At 47.2% G+C, this 23,119-nt stretch overlaps 1 protein-coding gene across 3 annotated transcripts in view; it reads left to right on the top strand.

The window, feature by feature from the left end:
* Positions 1 to 23,119, top strand: part of HSF2BP (heat shock transcription factor 2 binding protein) — a 94,140-nt gene that overhangs the window by 51,270 nt on the left and 19,751 nt on the right. For 2 of the 3 annotated variants that reach the window (XM_058732153.1, XM_058732152.1), the window contains exon 8: positions 204 to 307. In XM_058732153.1, the coding sequence (XP_058588136.1) occupies positions 204 to 307 (104 nt within the window). Of the gene's footprint in view, positions 1 to 203; positions 308 to 539; positions 732 to 23,119 lie in introns of those variants that run through there. The other variant, XM_058732154.1, reaches the window with a different exon arrangement.

Genomic DNA, 23,119 nt, shown 5'->3' with positions numbered 1-23,119 from the left:
AGGTGCACTTTGCGAAGGTGGTGTTCTGTGGCCCTGTTGCCGGAGCTTCCCATTTTCCTGTAGCGTCCTGGAGGCCTACGCCCTGTTTCCAGCCCCTGTCACCCGGCCTGTTGAGGGGGACCCCTGCGGTGTTCACCAGGAGGTGTGCTGGGGGTGAGACTCCACGTGGGGCATCAACTCAACCTGCCTTCTTTACATTTCAGGTTACTGCTGATGTCCCTGTACAACGTGAGCATCAACCTGAAAGGCCTGAAGTACATCAGCGAGAGCCCGGGCTTCATCCCGCTGCTTTGGTGGCTTCTGAGTGGTGAGGAGAGAGGGCTCCCTCGTGCGTCTTCTCGTCCAGCCTGGGTGCCTGCCCCTCTGTGGCTGGAGGAAGCTGTAAGGTTGGGATGGCGGGCCCAAGGGTATTAGCATTTTTTCAAAGAAAGCTTTCAAACTATAAAGAGCTCAGTGGGGTGCTAGGTCATTTCTGGTTCTGCTTCTGGAGTATTGCTCTCAGTTATGATTCTGTGACACAAAGAAAAATGATCTTCTAGAACAGCTGGCAAGGGGCGTCCACCCATCCCTTTCTCTGCGGGCAATACAGCACTGTGTCGTCTGCGGCTCCGAATGTCAGGGAAAGAACGTGGGGAAAAAGACATCAGGGAGATTGCAGCCCTGGAGTTACAGACGTAGTATGCGTATGTGGCGTTGTTATTTTCTTTGAAATAAAAGCTCTGTCTACTCTCTTTGTGTAGTTAACGTTCGGTGTTATATTCGTTTCTGCTGTGTAATACAGCGATTCCACATTTCTCTGTGTTACTCACTGCCCCTCATGATAAATGTATTCTGGATTCCCTTCATCTATCTTTCCCCCCCACCAACCTCCCCTCGGGTGACCACCAGTTTGTTCTCTATAGTTAGGAGTCTGTTTCTTGGTTTGTCTCTATTTTTCCCCTTTGTTTGTTTGTTTCTTCAATTCCACTTAATTGTGAGTGAAATCATATGATACTTGGCTTTCTCTGACTGGCTTATTTCACATGCCATTATACTCTCTAGATCCAATCATATCATTGCAAATGGCAAGATTTTATTGCTTTTTATGACTGAGTGGTATTCCATTATACGTATGCCACATCTTCTTTATCTACTCATCAATAGATGAAACCGCTCGGGCTGCTCCTATAATTTGGCTCCTACAGATAACGCTGCAGTTTACGTAGGGGTGCATATATGCTTTCGCTAACGGAATTAGCGATTTCATACTCTTTGGGTAAATAACCAGTAGTGTGATTACCGGGTCATAGGTAGATCTGCTTTTAACTTTTTGAGGAACCGCCATACTGTTTTCCAGAGTGGCTGCACCAGTTTGCATTCCCACCAGTAAATAGTACATGAGAGTTCTCCTTTCTCCACATCCTCACCAACAGCTCTTATTTCTTGTGTTTTTGATTTTAGCCATTCCGACAGGCGAGAGGTGGGATTTCATTGTGGCTTTGATTTTCATTTTCCTGGTGATGAGTGACGTTGAGCATCTTTTCGTGTACCTGTTAACCATCTGTATGTCTTCTTGGGAGAAATGCCCGTTCCTGTCTTCTGCCTATTTTTAAATTGAAGTATTTGTTTTTTGGGGTGTTGAGTTTTATAAGTTCTGTCGTGTATTTTTGATACTCCCCCTTTATGAGACATGTCATTTGCGAATGTCTTCTGTTCTGTAGGTTACTTTTTTATTTTATTGGTTTGGTTTGCTGTGCAGAAGCTTTTTATTTTGATGAAGTCCAACAGTTTATTTTTGCTTTTGTTTCTCTTGCCTCAGGAGGCACATCTAGAAAAATGTTGTGGCCAATGTCTGACCACCAAGTTAACACAATTCTGTCCCAATCTGTTCATCATAACTTTTATTTATTTTGAGAGGTAGTGCGCACGTGCATGGACCCAAGTGGGAGCGGGCGGGGGAGGGGGAGGGAGAGAGAGAGAGAGAGAGGGAGACAGAGAATCCTAAGCAGGCTCCAACACTGTCAGCACGGAGCCTGACATGGGGCTCAATCTCACGAAGTGTGAGATCATGACCTGAGCTGAAATCAAGAGTCAGACACCTAACCAACTGAGCCATCCAGGCGCCACCATCATAACTTTTAACACTGTGTGTTTAGTAGGTACGTATTTCACTCAAGTGTGCAAAAATAGACTTGCCTTATTTTTTCATAACTCAGGTCAATCTCCCCTGGAGCTTCAGTGCCACTTGCTGGTGAATGCTTCTTTTTTGTAACAGCAGTTTGGAGGTATAATTGACATGCAATAAACACACGTTTAAGGCAATCAATGGATAAGTCTTGATGTAAATATGCACCTGTCACCACAATAAAGATAGTGAACGTGGCCATCACCCCCAAAAGGTACCTTGTACCACTTGGTGGTCCCTCCCTCCCATCCCTCTGCTCCTGTCTTCCCACTCAATCACCACCTTTTTGCACTATAAATTAGTTTTCATTTTCCACGAGTTTATATTCCTGGATTCCTGCATCTTGTATTCTGTTTTGCCTGGCTTCTCTCATTCAACGTGATTATTTTGAGATCCGTCCGTGTTGTTATTATGGACTGATAATTGGCTGCTTTTTATCGCTAAACAGTGCCCTGTGATGTGGGTGCACTACTGTTGCTTTATTTATTCAGGTGTTGATAGACATTTGGGTTGTCTCTAGGTTTCGGCTATTATAAATAAAACTGTTGTGAACATTCTAGTATGTCTTTGCACGGATATATGTTTTCATTTCTTTTGGGTACATACCTAGGAGTGGAACATCTAGGTGTATGGTAAGTGTATGCTACCATTTTGCACACCCCCCAGCAGTATGTCAACTGCTGCGTAACCTTGTCAGTGTTCGCTGGTCTCTCTGTTTAACTTTAGACTTTAGATAGTGACACCTCACTGTGGTCTTAATTTGCACTTTTGTTATGACTAACGATGTTGAACACCTTTTCATGTACTAATTTTCCATCCATGTATCTTCTCTGATAAGGTATCGTTTCATATCTTTTGCCCATTAAAAAAAGTTGGGTTGTTTTAATTGAGTATCGAGAGTTCATTGTATATTCTAGATACAAATCCTTTGTCAGTACGTGGTTTGCAAATATTTTCTCCCAGTCTGTGGCTTGTCTTTTCATTTTCTTTAAAGCATTTTCAAAGAATGGAAGTTCTTAATTTTGATGAGGTTTAACTTCTTCTTTTTCTTTTATGAATTGTGCTTTTTGTGTATTCATGTTTTATTTATTTTTGAGAGAGCATAAGCAGGGGCAGGGTAGAGAGAGGGGGACAGAGGATCTGAGGCAGGCTCTGCGTTGACAGCAGCAACCCCAATGTGGGGGGGGGGCTTGAACTCATGAACCGCGAGATCATGATCTGAGCTGAAGTTGGATGCTCGACTGACTGAGCCACCCAGGTGCCCCTAAATTTGTTTTCTTTTAATAGTTCTGAAGTTTTGAGTTTTATAGATTTAGGTCTGTGATCCATTTTGGAATAACACTTGCATGTGGCAGGAAGTGAGAATCCCAGTTCTTGTTTTCTGTACGGCTGCTTGGTTGGTGTAATGCCATTTGTTGTGAAGGCCACTTTCTCCACCAGATTGCCTCTGAACCTTTGTTGAAAATCACATGACAGTGTATGTGAGAGCGTGGTTTTGGACTTACTATTCTGTTCCGTGGATCCAGTTTTGTCTTTATGCCAGTATCATACTCTATAATAAATCTTACATCAGGTAATGTAAATCCTCCAACACTGTTCTGATTTTTCAAAGTTTTTTTTTCGTTATTTCTAAGTTCTTTGTGTTTCCAGATAATTTGAGAAATCAGTATGTCACTTTCTACCAAAAACAAATCCTATTGGGATTTTTATCGGGGTTGTGCTGAATTGACATTTCATTTGGGGAGAATTGGCATTTTAGCAATATTGAGCCTTCCGGTCCATGAACATAGTATATATGTCCATTTATTTAGTTTTGTTGGAAACAGGGATCTCTCATGTTTCTTTATATCTTAAGAATAGAGGAACTGACCTCCTTTGTTCCTAGCTGTTTTTGCAAGGATGCTTGCATAGTGAGCACCCTTAGTAGGTAGAGATGCTGTCTATCTCGAGAGTCAAGGGTGGGCTTGTTTACAAGCATGCAGTAAGGGTAATGCTTCCCTCTAGGGCAAAGGTGAGGTAGGCTTACTACCCATTATGAAAGATCTGGGGTTCCTCCTGTGTAAGGCAACCCATGGCCTGTTCATGGCGCTGTAGAATTGGGTCTCACTGAACTGGCCCAAGTGTGGATGTGGCGGTTGCTGGTGAGTAGTGTATTCCTTTATCTTGGACTCAGGAGTTTCGTGTCTCTCCTTCCAGCACCCGTGAAACTACAACCTGCTAAGCCGTTAGCTGGCAAGTAGGATAAAACACCAGACTTCCATAGTCTCAAGGGCTGTGTTTTGTACAGCGTGATGACTCCTAGCCCCCAGGGTTGGATGCTTGACCAGACAGCTTTTACTCTCTTGAGAGTGTGAACTAAGTAAGGGCTGTGGACTCCAGCACGTGTCCTGGACCTGACCTATCAGGCCCATCCAGCCCAGTTGTCATGGGCACATCATGCCCATGATGCCAGTTGGAGGGGGAGGAGGTGGTGACAGGGAGACAATAACTACATACTTTTTGAGTGGCAGTCACTGTTGTAAATGCTTTACATATATTCACGGATTTCACTCTCTAAATGCCATTATAAGGCAAATACTGTAACTTCTCTTTTATAGATGAGGCAACTAAAGGCACATAAAGGCGAAGTGACTTGCTCAAGGTTGTATAGCCGCTGAGTGGAAAGCCTGACAGGTGGGCTCCAGACCCCATCTCTTGGCCTCCATGTTGGACTGCTGCTTTGCAGAAGCACCTCAGACGTGGCAGCCTAGTCCTGGGTGCCTCCCTGCCTTTACCTGCCTGTAAGCTGGCTGGGCTTGGCCTTGGACACGGGGGGTCCTGCAACCATATGCTCCTCTCTTTTTAAGCTAACACCTTCTGTCCGCTGTTTACTTTCTTATCAAAGGAGGGCCTTAAACGTTCTACAGGGTCCTGTTTAGCTATGGTACTCCAGAAATTGTCTGCAGCTGAGAGAGAATTGTTGGGTCTGACTTCAATTTATACAGCTCTCTAGGCATGAGCAGTCTGAGTGGCCCTGACGCTCACTGGAGACGGTGCTCTTTGACCCGAATGGACTGTTCTGCTTAAACTTTGGATTGTGTCCAGTAGGGGACCGTGGTGAAGTTGCCTTAATGCCACTTTTCCCCACTGTGGCATCAGTCTTTCTTGTCCGTGAAGACAACTGTTCTTTTGACACAGTGAACACAACCCAAACCCTAATCAATCTTTTACAAGGTCATTTTGCCTGGTATCTTTAGCTGTTATCACAGTCAAACAAAGGCAAGGTCTAGTAAACCCAGGACATTTGACCCTCGAATTATTTGTGGAATTACTTCAGCTTAAAAATTGAAATTTGTTGGGGTGCCTGGGTGGCTCAGTCGATTGAGTGTCCAACTTCAGCTCAGGTCATGATCTCATGGTTTGTGGGTTCAAGTCCCACATTGGACTCTGTGCTGACAGCTCGGAGCCTGGAGCCCGCTTCGGATGCTGTGTCCCCCTCTCTCTCTGCCCCGCCCCTGCTGGTGGTGCTCTGTCTCTCTCAGAAATAAACAAACATCAAAAACATTTTTTAAAAACCTTGAAATTTGTTATAGAATCTGGTGCATGTGATAGGAAGGTGAATATATTTTCTATTCTATATTTTATTATAGAATAGGAAAATAGGAACAAAAATAGTTCCCTGAAAAGTAATCCATGCTTCTTGGTGCTCAGTGGATTTAGTGTGACTGTCAGAGCTCTAGGCTCTTGTAACTGCTTAGAGCTAGGACAGAACCTGAAAACCGGCGTGTTCTATCCCTTTGCTTTTAGGTAGATGTGCTCTGTGAAAATACACCAGACAAATAAGAGTCTGTTGTAGTTTTTAGAAGATCTAGGAAAAGAGATTTCATTACTTCTCTTAATAATAGGGTCCTGCTTTTATCAGCTGTCCTGTTGGGAGATTTGATGTATTTTGAAGAATGTCGACTTGGGATGCATTTGATTAGAATTGCAGCTTTTGTACTTGGGAATTCACCTCACCTTTTAGAATCCCGCTCTTCTGTTCTGCAAAATGGAGATTCCTACCTCAAGAGTCTTAATGTGTACTAAAATGCAGCAGCGCCAGGACCAACACCTAACAGAGTCGGTGTGAAATACGTTGTGCCGCAGGTAAATCTTTCGTGCTGCAGCGAAAGCTCACTTCCTTTTATTTCCTTTGACCTAAAGGTAGCAGGTCGCTAGCACGTGTCTGGACTTCCCAACCCAGAGTATAGAACCGGTTGCTGTGAATCACTCCTTGCCTAACAACCTCGTTTCCTTTAACATCTGTCGGATTGCATTTTCCTTCCCTCCGTGCGCCTCTGTGACTGGCTTTTCCCCATGCCGTCTCTACATTCTCAACATTCCTCTTAAGCTGCAGAGCTGGCATGGAGAGCTAGTAAACGGCTGGTGAGGACAGAATGTATCGGGATGATGACCACAGGTTATGTCACTGTGAGCACAGACTAGTATCTTGATCACGCTTGTAACTCTTCTGCGCTGTGTTTCCTGGCCGTGTGTACGATGTTGACTAGGAAGGCACTTGCCTCTGTCTTACATTTATTTAGTGTGTGTAAGCAGTGCGGGACACTGATAATCCCACCAAGTTTGTACGTTTAGCCCAGACCTCTGTCCTGAACTCCGTACTCATATGTCCACCTGCCTCCTTGGTGTCCCCACGTGGATATCTGAGTAAACATTCAGACCTCTCCATGAGGACCTTGTCTGGCAGGCATCCAGACGTCTCCCCGCGGACGTCTAATGGATACCGAAACTCCCTGTGTTCAGGCTAAATTCCTAATCTTTCCCCACACTGACCTCTTGCCATGGCCTTCCCAGTCTCTGTTAATGACAGCTCTATTTTGATTTCTCAGGCCTTTAAAAACCTTATAGTGAATCTCGTCTCCTTTTCCTTTCACACCCACATCCAACCTGTAAGGAGATCTTGATGGCTCCGCTTTCAAAATGTGTCCAGAATCTGACCGCCGTCTACCAACCCCACCTGGCTTTGAGCCTCCATCATCTTTCATTTAAAGAATTCCCAGCAGCCTCCTACAGATCTCCCTTCTGTCCCTCCTTGCAGGGCATGAGTGGGGAGCCAGCGGTATGATGGGATAGATCCCAGACCAACTCTCCTTATTGAAAACGGTCAAAATGTTGAGTGAGACGTAAAAAAAAAAAGTTTTTTAAATGCTCCTCTGAGCTAGGAGAAAAGTAATTGTATCTAAAGCACAAAAAACCAAGCGAAAGCGGGACACCAAAGAAGTTATAGACCTGAGCTAACTCCCGCCTTGAGGGCATTTGTCAAAATGACCTTTTAGTTTCCATGGCCTCCCAGGGTGTGGGGACAAGAAACAAAGCCCAGGTCCCATCCCAGATGAGTAGCCCGGTAGGGACTCCCAAAGGCATTTACCAGCATTGGAGGGGTAAACTGAGGATACTCTTCCAACCCTTGGGGACTGCAGGAAAATTGCTCTTAGGGGAGGTCGTCGAGAGGACACGACTGCTGCTTGAGACCTGGTTGGACCCTGGGAACTGGAGGCTCCTCACCCCCCACCTCATTCTCGGAATGTGCCCTCTGCTTGTCTTTCTTGCTCCCAGAAGCCGTCCCAAGAACGTAGCCTGGAGATGGTGATGTGGCGTTGAGACTGGACAGTGTACGTGGCTGAACCCACTTAAGGCCTCTGTGTAAACTTTTTTGGGGGGAAGGTAGAAGTGTTTTTCTGTGTTTATTTCTTTCATTTTGTAAAGTTCTTATTTAAATTTCACTTATTTGCCATTCAGTGTCACATTAGTTTCAGGATAGTGATTCAGCATTTCTGTACAACACGGCGTTCATCGTGACAAGGGCCCTCCTTGATCCCCATCACCTGTTTCACTTTCTTCCACTCACCTCCCCTCTGGTGACCATCAGTTTGTTCTCTGTAGTTAAGAGTCTGTTTTCTTCGTTTGTCTCCCTCTGGTTTTTTTTTCCTTTGTTTTGTTTCTCAAATTCCACATATGCGTGAATTCATATGGTATTTGTCTTTCTGACTGACTTACTGCATTTAGCATTATATTCTCTGGCTCCATCCATGGCATTGCAGATTGCAAGATTTCATTCTTTTTTATGGCTGAGTAATATTCCTGTGTGTGTGTGTGGGGGGGTGGGTGTGGGTGTGGGTGTGTGTACATATACATGTATATACATACACGTACATATACCACATTTTCTTTATCTTACTCGGTCGATGGACACTTGGGTTGTTTCCATGTTTAGCTGTTGTAGATAATGTTGCTCTAAACGTTATGTGCACGTATCCGTTTGAATTGTGTTCTTGTATTCTTTGGTAAGTAGCTAGTAGTGCCGTCTCAAGATCATAGGATAGTTCTACTTTTAACCTTCTGTTCTGGTGGGTGAGTGCAGGGATCCGCAAATCTTGTGGATGGCCGAGACGAGCCTCGTGTGTAAGCTCCCTTTGCTTATTAAACCTGCCAGCTGCCAGGCTGGAGTGGCAGCCTTTTTCTGTGGTCTTTTCCTGCCCTCAGTCTGTAGGGGCTGATCTCAGATTGCACCCAGGAAGCTCCCAAGAAGTTGTGAACTGATCATTGTCTGTTTGATCTTTGGCACTGAGCAAACTGGAGGATAATCTCTTCTGAGAATTTACCACCATAGGTTGGTTTTCAAGCAGCTCTGAAGCCTTAATTCTCACCTCCTGGGTGGTCCTCATTTAGAGAACAATGAAGATCTTTTCTGGAGAATTTTTTTTTTTTTTTTTTTTTAAATTTTTTTTTCAACATTTTTTTTTTTTTATTTATTTTTGGGACAGAGAGAGACAGAGCATGAACGGGGGAGGGGCAGAGAGACAGGGAGACACAGAATCGGAAACAGGCTCCAGGCTCCGAGCCATCAGCCCAGAGCCTGACGCGGGGCTCGAACTCACGGACCACGAGATCGTGACCTGGCTGAAGTCGGACGCTTAACCGACTGCGCCACCCAGGCGCCCCTCTGGAGAATTTTTTGACGTCAACCAAGTCCTTAAAGAATTCTTACAGATAAGGTTTTAAGAACCTGAGCTCACGTACTGAAAATCACAAGAGGCATGGGAAACATCATTAGTAAATAACACATTACATAGACTTGCAGAAGATTTCAGATATATGAATTACTGGGTCACTATAAAATAGATTTAATGTGTTTTAAGAAATAAAAGAGGGGATTTAATATATGACTAAAGAGTAAGACATTGTAGAAATGACCAGGCAGATCTGAAAAAGGATCAAATAATATTTTTGGAGATAAACAGTATAATGATTGCTATTATAAATTTATGGGACAGTTTAACAGCAGATTATACATAGTTGAAGAGATAATTAAATTGACATAGACAGATCTGAAGAAGTGATTGAGAATGAAGCACAGAGATGGAAAAGAGGAGCAGATAAGGGACGTGGAAGAGAGATGCGAATTTCACATGTGACCAACCAGAGTCCGGGAAGGGAGGGGAGCGAGTGGAACAGAAACGACGTTTGAAGGAGTGCTCCAGACTCGTTACTTCATTTGAGAAGTCTACCTACTTGGAAGCAAGGTAAATGCAACCTCCCCTCAGAGCCGTCATAATGAAAACCACAGAGTATTGGAGAAGGTCTGAGAGGCAGGCAGGCAGCAAACGGTGTGCCTTCAGAGGAGTGGCACTTAGACTGCTGGTTGACCCCGGACAGCGACAGTGTCCCATCTGATGCCGAGAGAATAGCTGTCAGCCTGGATTTGCAGGTCTCCCCCTCCCGCCAGTCTCTTTCAGAGCAGGGTGAGATGGAGACGTTTCAGACAAACAAGAACTGAGGCTTCATCTCCACAGACCTTCCCAGGGTGTGCTTCAGGAGGAGGGTCCTCTCAGGCGGAAAGTATGCAGGAGAGAATGAGGGCCAGAGAGAGTGGCAGATGTGGGGATAAATCGAAGTAGGGGTGGACTGTATGGAACAAAGCCAACAAAACGAAAGCGATAGAATTAGAAACACCAAGAGCGGAACAGTGGCACGTGTCCTGGGTGGGCGATAGGCTGAGTTACAGCATTATGAGTCCAGTGCTGTCCAGGAGGAGAGCAGTAGTGATGGCTCATTTCAGACTTTGATAATTAACATGCAGCTTAAATTTCTAGGGTAACGTGTAGAGAATAGAAACAGAACATACACCTATAAATAATATGAATACTGGATAAAATGGAAGGTGAAAAAGGAATTCAGAAGATGGCGAGAGAAAAAACAAAAAAAAAGATATGCTGGCAGCATTCAATCCAAGTATATGCGCAAGTGGGCTAAATGACTCGTAAAAGGTAGTAACGTTAGACTGGATTGAAAACTATCATAATCAACAAAATACATGTTGTTTATATAGTTCCATCTAAAACTCCATAGTATGTTAATGGTTCAGAGTAAAAGGAAGACAATACGAGGCACATTCTTATCAATTCATCAGAAGGCTACAACAATTGTGAATTTCTCTATGCACTTCCTAATATAGTCTCAAAACAAAAAACTGTAGCGTTCTGGGTTATAAAGAAAGCATGTCTCAACAAATTTCAGATGATCAGAATCATGCAGAATATCTTCTCTGGCCACAGTACAAGGAAGCTGGAAATTAGTGACAAAAACATGAGTAAAATTAAGTAACCCGTGAGTAGAAGAAGGAATCGTAATATCAATCAGATATTTTGAACTGAATAATAGAAATATTACATATCAAAAATGGTGGAATGCACCCAAATAAGCCTTTACTAGAAATTGTATTAGTTTAAGGAGGAAAGCAGAAGATTAATGAACTAAACATGTAGCATAAAGATTTAAAAAAAAAATTGAAACAACCCAAATAAAGTCCAAGGAGGAAATCTAGAAAAAAGTAGAAATTAATGGGCTTTACTAGGCAGGTTCCACAGCACATTTGAGCCAGTAGTGGGAAGAACCAGCAGACTGAGAGCTAGATAAATAGAGAGTATCTGGTCTGGAGAATAGAAACAAAAATGAGTGAAGAAAATGATCAAGCTCAGAGGCCTGTGGGACATTATCAGACACACCAATATGTGCACAGTCCTGAAGGAAATTCAAGAGAGAGAGGAACAGAAAAAAATTATTTGAAGAAATAATGTCAGAAAACTTCCTAACTTTGATGAAAACAAGTCTACAACATCCAAGAAGTATAGTGCGCTCCAAGTAGGATAAACACAGATCTACATCTAGACAAATCCCAGTCAGACTGTTGAAACTTGAGACAAAGAAAACATCTTGAAATCAGCAAGGGAAAAACATGTACAAGAGAACCACAGCAAGATTAACAGCTCTCTGCTTGTCAGAAACAGTGGTCATGAAGCAGAGGGATGAGGTTTTCAAAGTTCTGAGAGACTGTCTACTAACAATTTTGTGTCCAGCTAAACTATTCTTCAGAAGTGAAGGCAAAATACATTCCTGGATAAACCAGGTCCAAGGGATTTTATTGCTGGCAGACCTTCTTTACCAGAAAGAAAGTTCTTCAAGCTGGGAGAACATGACAGCAGAACATAACGCCAGTCCTTGCCACGTGCCGAGTGTGATACCTGGGGAGGGCTGGTGTTTCGGAGCAACTCTGTTGAAACTGTTGCTTGAAAGACTCCTAGCAGAAGTGAAATATCTTGTCCCACTTCTGGGTTATTTACCCAAAAGAATGAAAAACAGGATCTTGAAGAGGTATTTGGATAGCCGTGTTCACTGCAGCAAGGTACGGAGGCAACCAGAATGTCCACTGATGGGTGAATGGTTACAGGAAATGTGGAGCATACACGCAGTGGGATGTTTTTCGGCCAGAGAGAAGGACCTTCTGACACCTACAACATGGTTGAATCTTGAGGACGTGATGCTCGGTGAAGCAAGCCAATCCCCAAAGACAAAGTCTGCATGATTCCGCTCATAGGAGGCGTGTAAAGCAGTCACACTCACAAACCGGAAGTAGAACCGCGGTTGCCAGGGGCAGGGGAAGAAGGGTTAATGGAGCCAGTGTCCGTTCTACAAGATGAAAAGAGTCCTGGAGACGGAGGTGACGGCCGCAAAGGCTGTGAATGGACTTAGCACCGCTGGACCGCACACTTGAGAATGGTCAACATGGTAACTTTCATGTAAGTTTTACCACAATTAAAAAAACGGTTCGAAGCGTCCGTCGTACAAGTGTAGCAGAACAACGTGGGACGATGGTTGTAGTGTATCGTTGCCCAGGGAAAGTAGCTTCCCCAGAATGTGTAAATATGACCTCGTTTGTATTATACATAGAAACATAAGAAATGCCCACAACTTTGAATATCCCCCCGTCTGTCCGTGTTTCCTCTTCCCGCTCGTCTTGGAGGCTCAGCTCAGGTTGTACCTCTCAGGAGGCCTCTGCTGCTGCCCGGGTCCGCGCGGCGCGCGGCGCGCTCTCTGCTCCGGTTTCCCATCTTGCTTAGAGACAGTTTCACATTTCCTTGTTCTTTTGTGTCACAAATGCCAGTTGTCTCCAGCTAGACCGTCGCGTTTTTGTGGGAACCAGATCTTAGGTTCCTCTGGAATTCCTGTTCTCACAAGCCTGCCTCTCCCAGTGTCCCTCAGCGGTGGCCTCGGCCCTCGTGCCGCCGAAGCGGCCCTGCGCGGCTCGGCACCCGGGGAGCTGGCGTCTGCTCTCCCTCGGGCCGTGGCTGCCCTGCCGGCAGTGCTCATCCTGCTTTCTGCGCGGCCTCTTGCCTCCGCCGTTGTGGCTTTGCTCTCCAGTTCGCCACCGGCCTGAGCCCTGACTGGATCTCAGGGTCTTCTGAATCCATGTAACCTTCTCCTCAGCCTCTGGGGCTCTTCGCCGTGGCCTGCTAACGGTTAGTGGCGGCTCACGGCTGGCCCAGCGTCACCCGAAGACGCCTCCTGTTCCACACACTCTTCGGGCAGATCCCTCAAATAGATCACACAGCCCGGACCGAGACCGAATCTCCAAGTTAGGCTTCGCTGGCGGGATCAGCCTCTGGGCTGGGCAAGTGAGCCCTCGACCTGGTCTCTTTGGTGCTGTCACCCTGGTTGCCCTCTGTGCTCCTGCCTTCTTCCTCTGGAGCGGGCCTTCTACCCTGGTCAGGGAGGGACCCAGCAGTGCCGAGTGATGATCTCAGTGATGGGTGTGTGAGTGGAGCAGGACCGGAGTCTTCTTCTCAGACTTTGCTGGTTGGAGCCGGCGAGGAAGAGTATTCTTCCCACTCTGGGCCGTGGAACTACCAGGCGTGAGTCTAGAGCCGCCTGTGGCGGTCCTGGCTGCCTGGGGAAAGTCGATCCGTGCTGACCATCACCGAAGCCAGGGTAGGGAGGCCGAGATAAGAAATGCTGGAAGGAGCCCCATAGCTGGTGTCAGCTTGGTCCCATCCTTCCCAAGTCCTGGTCTCTAGCTCTTTCTCAAATTTCAAGTTACTCTGGAATCTTCTCTGACTCACTCATCTTGCTTTTCTTCAGTTAGTGTAAGCCTCAGTTTCCTCTCCATCAGGGCAGTGCGCCTCTCCCGTGCACCCCACCCCTTGATTCCACTTCATCTTCCATGGCACCCGTCACCTTTAACACCAAGCACAGTTTCCCTCCTCGTTCCATGGGGGGGGTTGTCTGTCTTCCACACTGGAATGGAAGCTTCAAGAGCACAGGGATCTTCGTTTGGTTCACAGATGGAACCAAAAAATAGGTCTCAAGTGAATGAAAGACCAGTTTGTGTGAAGCTGTCCATCATCTTGAGATGAAAAGCCATTGTTTGAAATTTGGTTATATCACAGAGAAGATTGGGGGTTTGATTGTATGTCTCTGGGTTATTTTCACAGAGGGAGACTGAAAGGTTTCGATGCTAGGGGAAGTTGAGTTATGACCTCAGTGTCCCTGTCAGCCCAGATATGTGGCTTTTCAAGAGTACTGTCTTATGTCATAGTCCCAGTAGGCTGCATCTCCAACACATGAACATTGGTGATAACTGTGTGGTTGAAAAGCAAAATATTTATGGCCTTTATTTACAAAGACTTATTTATTTATTTATTTATTTATTTATTTATTATTTTTAATTAAAAATGTTTTAATGTTTATTTATTTTTGAGAGAGAGAGCACGAGTGGGGAAGGGGCAGAGAGAGAGGGAGACACAGGATCCGAAGCGGGCTCTAGGCTCTGAGCTGTCAGCACAGAGCCCGACATGGGGCTTGAACCCACAAACTGTGGGATCACGACCTAAGCTGAACTTGGACACCTAACTGACTGAGTCACCCGGGCACCCCTACAAGGATTTTTTTTTTTTAAGTTTTATTTATTTTCAGAGAGAGAGAGAGAGAGAGAGAGAGAGAGAGTGAGCAAGCTCCAGAGAGAGAGATGGGAGAAGGGGCAGAGAGAGGGGGAGAGAGAGAATCCCAAGCAGACTCCATGCTGTCAGTGCAGAGCCTGATGTAGGGCTCGACATGAAACATGAAATCATGACCTGAGCTGAGATTGAGCGTTGGACACCTAACTGACTAAACCACCCAGATGCCCCAACCGCTTCATGTCTTGAAGGATGTTGGGAAACATTTGGCTTACATATGTCAAACCCAACAAGTTGAAAGCCATCTAAAATTTACCGTAGTCTGACGTAGGTATAATGAACTCACAGTCGCAATTTAGGAAGGGGAGCTAGCGTATGTGGGAAGATGAATTTGGTGTGGGACATGCTCAGTTTGAAGTAACAGTAAAAAATATATATCCAAATGGACCTCTCCAGAAGGTCAATCAGAAACTTCGGGGTTTATGTGACAGGCCAGAGGCATGGGGTATGGGGTAATTCTACGGTACTCAGGCTGCCATTTATAATACTGTTCCTGTCTTCCTCAAAGGGAGGCCATGAGAATTCAGTGGAGGAGTAAATGGAAATGCTGTCTAAATTTTTTAAAAGGGAGAAAATAGTTCTCTGAGAAGAAGAGAGTCTGATGGTGTCAGATGTAACTTGAAGAAAATGGGAATGGAGAAAAGGCTTGGACACGGAGACCCACTGGTGACCTGTGAACCGAGTGTCTGTGGGGCACAGAGTCAAGAGCAGGAGGCACGTGGCGGGGTGGGGACAGGAGGCGATTGTGAGGAGGTGAGTGCTGCCCTGGTCAGCGTAGCAAGAAGAGAGTTTCGGGCATTTGTGCTAACGGCAGTCAGAGTCTAATTTTGCAGAGTTTCAACTTCGAATAGGAAAGAAGTAATTAAAAACGAAACAAAAATTAGTATGTCTTACTTCAAAACACACCGTGACTTAACGTTTTCTTGGATGAGGAGTTACTTTGCCTTGCAGTTTGTCTTTAAATGGTGACCTCTCTTCTGGCATATAAGTAGGTTACTAAAATGTGGGGGGTGCTTGGGTGGCTCAGTTGGTTAAGTGTCCGACTCTTGATTTCTGCTCAGGTCATGATCTCATAGTTTCGTGAGTTTGAACCCTGTTGTGTTGGGCTCTGTGCTGACAGCATGGAGCCTGCTTGGGATTCTCTGTCTCTGTCTCTGCCTCTTCTCTGTTCGTGCTCTCTCTCAAGAAAGAAAAAAAGCCCCAAAACATAAAAAAGTAGTTTTCTACAGCGTGAAATTTGCTTCGTTTTTGGTAGTTTGTTATACCATTGGCCACTAAACACTAGAATGATTTTTATGATCACTTTCTCCACATGGATTCTGTGTCCTTTAAGAAGAGACCTCACTGCCTATTCTTCATTGACTCACTGATGAAGGATCTGGTGCTTAGGATTATTGTTCTTTATCAGATTATTCATCCTCAGCTGGTGACGTTTCCCACTGGACTTGCACGCCTTCCAGCTGCAGACACCCTCTATCAGTGACATTAGTTATGTAACCTTCTGGAAGCCATCTTTATTCAGAAGTCAGAAGAAACCCTTTAGAAGGTTTCTAACTGGGGAGTTAGTGTTTACCAAGTATTTGTTGGGTTATATTTCTTGGACACAAATATAACACTGCAGGTGCTATAATTGTAGAGAAAAACTTCTGTGCCCCAAGGTCCCAGGGTCCCAGTAGAGGTTCCGGCTGGACCAGCAGGCACACGGCCGGGGCACCCTCTAGTCTTGCCTGCATCACGCTCCCAGCCGAGTGTCCCAGCAGGCCACAGAAACCTGTGTAGAGCAGAGACGTTGCCAAGGCACCAAAGGCCATCGTGACTTCAGCCTAGGAACAGCACAGAAGGCGGGGACCCTCTGCCCGCCCCCCCCCCCCCCCCCACCTTGCACTGTAATCTGGGAAAGTACCCGGGAGAGCTCTGCTTGCATCACTGCGGGCTACAGAGTCGTCTCCCTCACGATGGGGCAGATCATAGCACTCTGAGATCACCACTCCTCTTTTGTCTGGCATAAAACTGGGCACTGGGCAGGGGCACTGCACCCTGGTGTAGCTGGGATTAGGAACCACACTGTCTTTCTTTCATGATGTATTTGGCTGTGGCTGCGCATGCAGGACCCTGTGAATGGCTTATCCAGCACCTTTGTTTTCTTCCTTGCATCTAACTATTCAAGGCTTCACTTTCCCTTTTATGGACGATGTGACGTAGAGGTAGATCCTAAACTCCAGTAGGGGTTTTTGTGGAAGAAAAAAAAAAGAGAGAGAGAAAGAACGAAAACACATACACGTGCCCTGATATTTGTGCTTGGGTCTCCGTCCCTAAAGGCCACAATTTAGTTATTGGGAGTGGGGCCCAGGCGTCCAGCTTCTCCCATCTGCCCATTCCCTTCGATGTGTAAGGCAGGTGGCAGGGTTAGGGCTCTGAGGCAGCCGTGGGAGTCCTGCCACCGTGCCGCCGAGTGGCTTCAGCCTCAAGGCTTATGCCGTTCGGTGCATGGCATCCTCTGTCCGCGGTCACTGGTCCACGGATGGGCGCATGAGCTAGGTGGGCCCATCCAGACCGCAGGGGTGGAGCAGGGGTTTCTCCCTCACTGGATATGGACAAGGAAGCACGTTCTACCTCAGCGTGAGCAACGTGAGCTACCTCATAGGCGATGCTGTGGGGGAGAGGACAGAGGGAAGGAAGGGTCCCGGCCTTTGATGATATAACCGAGCCACCGAATCCAACCCTACTTCTGCACTTGACATGAGATGATAAATCATCACCACTCAGGCCATTCTGAGTTGCAGTTTGATACTTGGAGCTGAACCATTTTGACTCACTGCTCTGCGGTAAATCCAGTAACATTTTCTAAACCAGTTTCACGTTTCTCCATACGCAGAGTGAAAGCGTATACCGGTGGGATAGTGGGAGGGGACATCTGTATTTGCTTTAAAACACATCCCACCAGCGCCATCATACCGGCTTTTCTCTTCTTTTCTTTAAACATTTATTCATTTTTGAGAGTGAGAGAGACAGAGCATGAGCGGGGGAGGGGCATAGAGAGAGGGAGACACAGAATCCGAAGCAGGCTCCAGGCTCCGAGCTGTCAGCACAGAGCCCCACGTGGGGCCTGACCTCACGGACCGCGAGATCATGACCTGAGCCGAAGTCGGACGCTCAACCGACTGAGCCACCCAGGCGCCCCTGGGCTTTTCTCTTCCTGACAAAATATGTAGTACAAGACCAGAGAAGTCCACGGAGCCACTGCTGTGCTTGAGGAGGGGCAAGGAGAGGTGGGAGTGCGAATCCTACTTGTTTGTTTCGTCTCTGGCAAGTTTGGTGACCGGCCTGTGCCTCCAGTCTTCATCTATAAAACAGTGATGTTGACGTGTGCTTCCGAGCACGTATGAGAGCTCAGTCAGTCTGCAGACCGAGCGCGGCCAGCACGGGGCCACACGGAGTCGACAGCACTGGTGCATTTCAGACCCACGAGTGACAGGTTTCCCTGGTTTAGCCGAGCAGTTTCTTAACAATGCTGGCTGTTGTGTTATCAACAGTGGGGAACGGGGACAAGGATAGCAGCAGGATCATTAAAAGCACTATTTTGGCATCAAATAATGTGCAGTGAAGTTTCTTTTTAAACTGAGTTAGCTGTTTCACTTGACTTTACACGATTTTACTTGTCAGCCAAAAAGGTAACTTACATGTTTGATTTTCAAGACCGTGCACAGGGTGCTTAGCTCTTAGGAATATAGATCAGAATTATGTCTTTCTTTGAAAAGTTTGCATCACCTGGCACAAAAACAGACACTGAGATCAATGGAACAGAATAGAGAACCCAGAAGTGGACTCACAAACGGATGGCCAACTAACCTTTCACAAAGCAGGGAAGAATATCCAATGGAATAAAGACAGTCTCTTCAGCAAGTGGTGCTGGGAAAACTGGACAGCAACACGCAGAAAGAATGAACCTGGACACTTTCTTACACCAGACACAAAAAGAAACTCAAAATGGATGAAAGACCTCAATGTAAGACAGGAAGCCATTAAAATCCTCAAGGAGAAAGCAGGCAAAAACCTCTTTGATCTTGGCCACAGCAACTTCTTACTCAACACGTGTCCAGAGGCAAGGGAAACAAGCAAAAATGAACTATTGGGACCTCATCAAGATAAAAAGCTTCTGCACAGTGAAGAAAACAATCAGCAAAACTAAAAGGCAGCCGACAGAATAGGAGAAGGTATTTGCAAACAACCTATCAGGTAAAAGGTTAGTATCCAAAATCTATAAAGAACTTCTCAAACTCAACACCCAAAAAACAAATAATCCAGTGAAGAAATGGGCAAAAGACATGAATAGACACTTCTCCAAAGAAGACATCCAGATGGCCAACCGACACAGGAAAAAAATGCTCCACATCATTCATGTCTAGGGAAATACAAATCAAAACCACAATGAGATACCACCTCACACCTGTCAGAATGGACAACATTAACAACTCAAACAACAGATGTTGGCGAGGATGCGGAGAAAGAGGATCTCTTTTGCATTGTAGGTGGGAATGCGAGCTGGTGCAACCAATCTGGAAAAGAGTGTGGAGATTCCTCAAAAAACTAAAAGTAGAACTACCTTACGACCCAGCAGTTGCACCACTAGGCATTTATCCCCGGGATACAGGTGTGCTGTTTCAAAGGGACACAGGCACCCCCATGTTTATAGCAGCACTATCGACAACAGCCAAAGTATGGAAGGAGCCCAAATGTCCATCGAGGGATGAATGGATAAAGGAGATGTGGTATATATATACGATGGAGTATTACTCAGCCATCAAAAAGAATGAAATCTTGCCATTTGCAACAACGTGGATGGAACTAGAGGGTGTTATGCTAAGTGAAATTAGAGAAAGACAAATATATGACTTCACTCATATGAGGACTTTAAGAGACAAAACTGATGAACATAAGGGAAGGGAAGCAAAAATAATACAAAAACAGGGAGGGAGACAAAACAGAAGAGACTCATAAATATGGAGAACAAACTGAGGGTTACTGGAGGTGTTGTGGGAGGGGGGATGGGCTAAATGGGGAAGGGGCATTAGGGAATCTACTCCTGAAATCATTGTTGCACTATATGCTACCTAATTTGGATGTAAGTTAAAAAAATAAAATAAAAAGTTGAGCATCACTAAGGCAAGGCTTTCATCTGTGAGGGAAGGTAGTAGAGGGTCGACTGCTATATAATATTGTGAAATACGTGTGTCCGGCTCACATTTTCGTCGCTGCCAGCCCGTGTCATCTCTGCGTGAACCGCAGGGATAGCGGATACGAATACCACACTTGGGCTTGTGCACTTCCTGCCTGGAAGCCCCGGGGCTGGCGCCCTCACTCACCACATCTCGCGCAGCCTTCCCCGCAGTTGTGTTTTACCCGCAAAGGTGTGGAGGCTCCAAGGCCACGCGGGCAGGAGCGCGGTGCTTTAGTAGAGCGGGTTTCAGTGCGTGGGGGAAGGCAGGTTTAATGCCACAGACAGTCATGAAGGCAGAAAACGACTTTGCAAATGCTCAGCCTCTTTTCCACATAGAAGTTCAAGTCACTGAGCTCTGGGCCCGGGAGGACGTAGCCCACACCTGACGCTGATATCCTTACATGAAATTGGACAAGGGAATGTGGGAATGCCTTTTGAGTTATGATGTCGGTACCCTCAGGACCTGCCGCTGGCTTTCACTCTGACCTAACTTCGTTCTCTTAACTGTGGATTGGAGGAAAGATGCCTTTAGGAATTTTCTCCTCCCACAGCAGGATCCTGACGGTCCGTTCCTTGTCCCCGCAGAGTCAGCCGAGGTGCTCTCGTATCGATTTGGCAGGGTTACTTGACGGCAGTGTTTCATTTTCTTTTGGCCTAAGGAGATTTTCCCCGCGATAAAACTGCGTAATGTGGGTGGACGTGCTCGTAAGTGGTAACTTGCTGGTCACACGTAAGTGGTTTTTACCACCGTCTCCTTGTGGGAAGAACCGGGTCCTCAGAGGGTGGCCGGCAGCAGCCGGGTGGCAGCTGGAGAGAGACATCTTCTCAAGTTCCTAAAGGAGTCTAGAGCCCAGGTGAAGGGTGTAGTTCTCCTGCCAGGCTGAGGGCTTCACGAAACTGCACGGCTTTGAAGCAAGTTGCGGAGGGAGGGTGGGGAGCCCGAGGAAGGTGAGGTGCCCGTGCGTGCCAACGAGGTGTGTGCGTTCCTCGTCCGCGGCCCACCGCCCGTTACCAGCATTGCGTTGTAAATACGCTGTAACATTTGAAAAAGACCAAACCCTAGAGGCGCAGACGGTTTGAGGTCCGATTCTGAATCAGAAGCACATGTGGGCAGGCCGTTGTGAAGGCACAGTGGGAGCCCCGTTAGAGGCGAGGAAGGGGAGCGAAGGCCTCACGCGCTCCTGCATCGGCCGCCGGCATGGGCCCCGTGGGTGCTTCGGGCCTGGGAGCAGAGCGGGTGTGTGGCAGGGGGTGTGCGTCTGCCGGTCCTCCTCAGCCACCCCCAGGCAGGACGGGAGGCACGGTGGCTCTGATCTGGCCCGGTTGCAGCAGTCCCGAGGGCGGGACGAGGGCGGGACCGAGATCTGTCCTGCGGATTGCTGGCTGCCTCCATAAGGCAGCGCCCTGTAACTCTGGCGTCCTGGAGGGATGGGTGTGTGCATGTCGGGTGGAGGAGGCTTGGGAACCATTGCTCTCAAGGTAAACACTCAACCTGTAGCTCTGTCGGGTGTCTTCAGAGGAGTCAGTCAGTGTGTGGCAGCTGAGAGGTACGATGCTGGATTGGGTGTTGCTGGATCTCAGTGCTGAATAGACTCATGGATTGAAAGGGCACGGCAAGGGGACTGCAGTGTTTTCCAGGGGAAGGCTTGATGGTGTGTGGGTGTGTGGCAGGGGGTGTGCGTCTGCCGGTCCTCCTCAGCCACCCCCAGGCAGGACGGGAGGCACGGTGGCTCTGATCTGGCTCCGTTGCGGCAGTCCCGAGGGCGGGACCGAGATCCTGCCAAGGCACCTGCCCAGCCCATGGTCTGGGCCTCCTCCCTCTTTTAGGGCCCTCCCTCTTTCAGGGAATGGTCGGGATAACCAAAGGCTGCCTCAGGGCATGCTTAGTCATGGAAATTGAGGGTTTTAGGCAAGGGGGCTGATGGAGTACTTGATCTCGGGGCAGTCATTGCTAGTGACTGGGACCCTCCTGTCTCCATCCAGAGCATCTTCTTCCTGAGTTCTGACTCCCTAGCAAACTACCCATCACAGAGTTTTCCCCAAAGCGTGGGGATCAGAGCTGAGGAAAGGACGTGCAGGGGTGTGGAGGCAGAGGAACTGAGACGCCTGGGGCGTCTCCCTCGTCCCTGAGCACGGCACGTAGTTCCAGGGGTGGGTCCGTGTCCTGCACCACCTTTTGTGCCCTCCCCAGCACTGCCTGTCTGTGACCTGTCGCCCTGCTGGAGCACGGCCAGCCCTCCATTCACCCGGTCTGCCTCACCAGGGAGGCCAGGCCGTCTGCCCTGTCCCTGCCTGGTACACAGACAAATCTGCGGTTTGAGGCCCATCGTGTCCCATCGGCATCTATCAGATGAATGAAAGAGGCTGGTCTGGCCTTTGGAGACTGCAGCAAGGTCCGCAACCTTTTAGCCACACGTTTCCGGTTAGGTTCCTAATTTGTTACATTCAAAGGATGTGGGTTTTCCTTTTTGTCCCCTGGGAAGTCAGCACTGTGGACAAGCTTTTGGGGGGACTTTGTGTCCCCTGGACTGCACAGGACACAGCCAGTTTATGACGTGCTTGAGCATCCAGGAGCCTGGCACACGTGGAGTGGGCTGTGGCTGCCCATCTGTCCTGTGGAGCAGTGGCTTTCAGAAGATGGTTTCTCTGGAACCATAGAGCCAGCAAGTGGGGGAACCAGGATCAAAGCCTGCTCTGTGCACCCATGCAGGGGTGTGGCGGGTGATTTTCTGGGGAACATGCTCACTCCTGTGTTCGCTCTCTTGTGGTGTCATTCATTGATTCCCTAAACGTTAGCGAGCCTACGAGTGACCAGGCCCAGCACAGGTGTACTGAGTGGGTGGGGAAAGCTGGGCCTCAGAGTTGCTTCGGTGAGGGGTGGCTCCTCCAGGGCATCATTCCAGTCTGAGAGAGGAGCAGTAAGACAGAGGGAACGAGAGGCTGAAGGGCTCGGGATGGACAGAGTGCATTGTGTAGCAGAAGATGGGAGAGGAGTGAGCAAGCCTGGGGGAGAGGAAGCCAGCAGTCACCAAGGAGAGGAGTGTCTGTGAGTGCATTTAAGGCAGAGGAGTGATGCAGGGTCTTAGACTTCCTGTGTCTTCTAGGGTCTACATTTATATCAGGGACCTCTTTTTTTGTTTGTTTTTGTTTTTAATATTTATTATTTTGAAAGAGAGAGACAGAGTGTGAGCAGGGGAGGGGCAGACAGCAAGTGAGACACAGAATCCGAAGCGGGCTCCAGGCTCCTGGCTGTCAGCACAGAGCCCGACGTGGGGCTCGAACCCACAGACTGTGAGATCATGACCTGAGCCGAAGTTGGATGCTTAACGTACTGAGCCACCCAGGCACCCCTGGTGGAAATATGTTTTTAATGGATATATAAATATATATTATGTGTTTTTATGTGTG

This window comes from Neofelis nebulosa, chromosome 5 (assembly GCF_028018385.1).
Source record: "Neofelis nebulosa isolate mNeoNeb1 chromosome 5, mNeoNeb1.pri, whole genome shotgun sequence".
NCBI lineage: Eukaryota > Metazoa > Chordata > Mammalia > Carnivora > Felidae > Neofelis > Neofelis nebulosa.
Note: the sequence above shows the minus strand (reverse complement) of the source record. Positions and strands in the feature narration are given on the sequence as shown.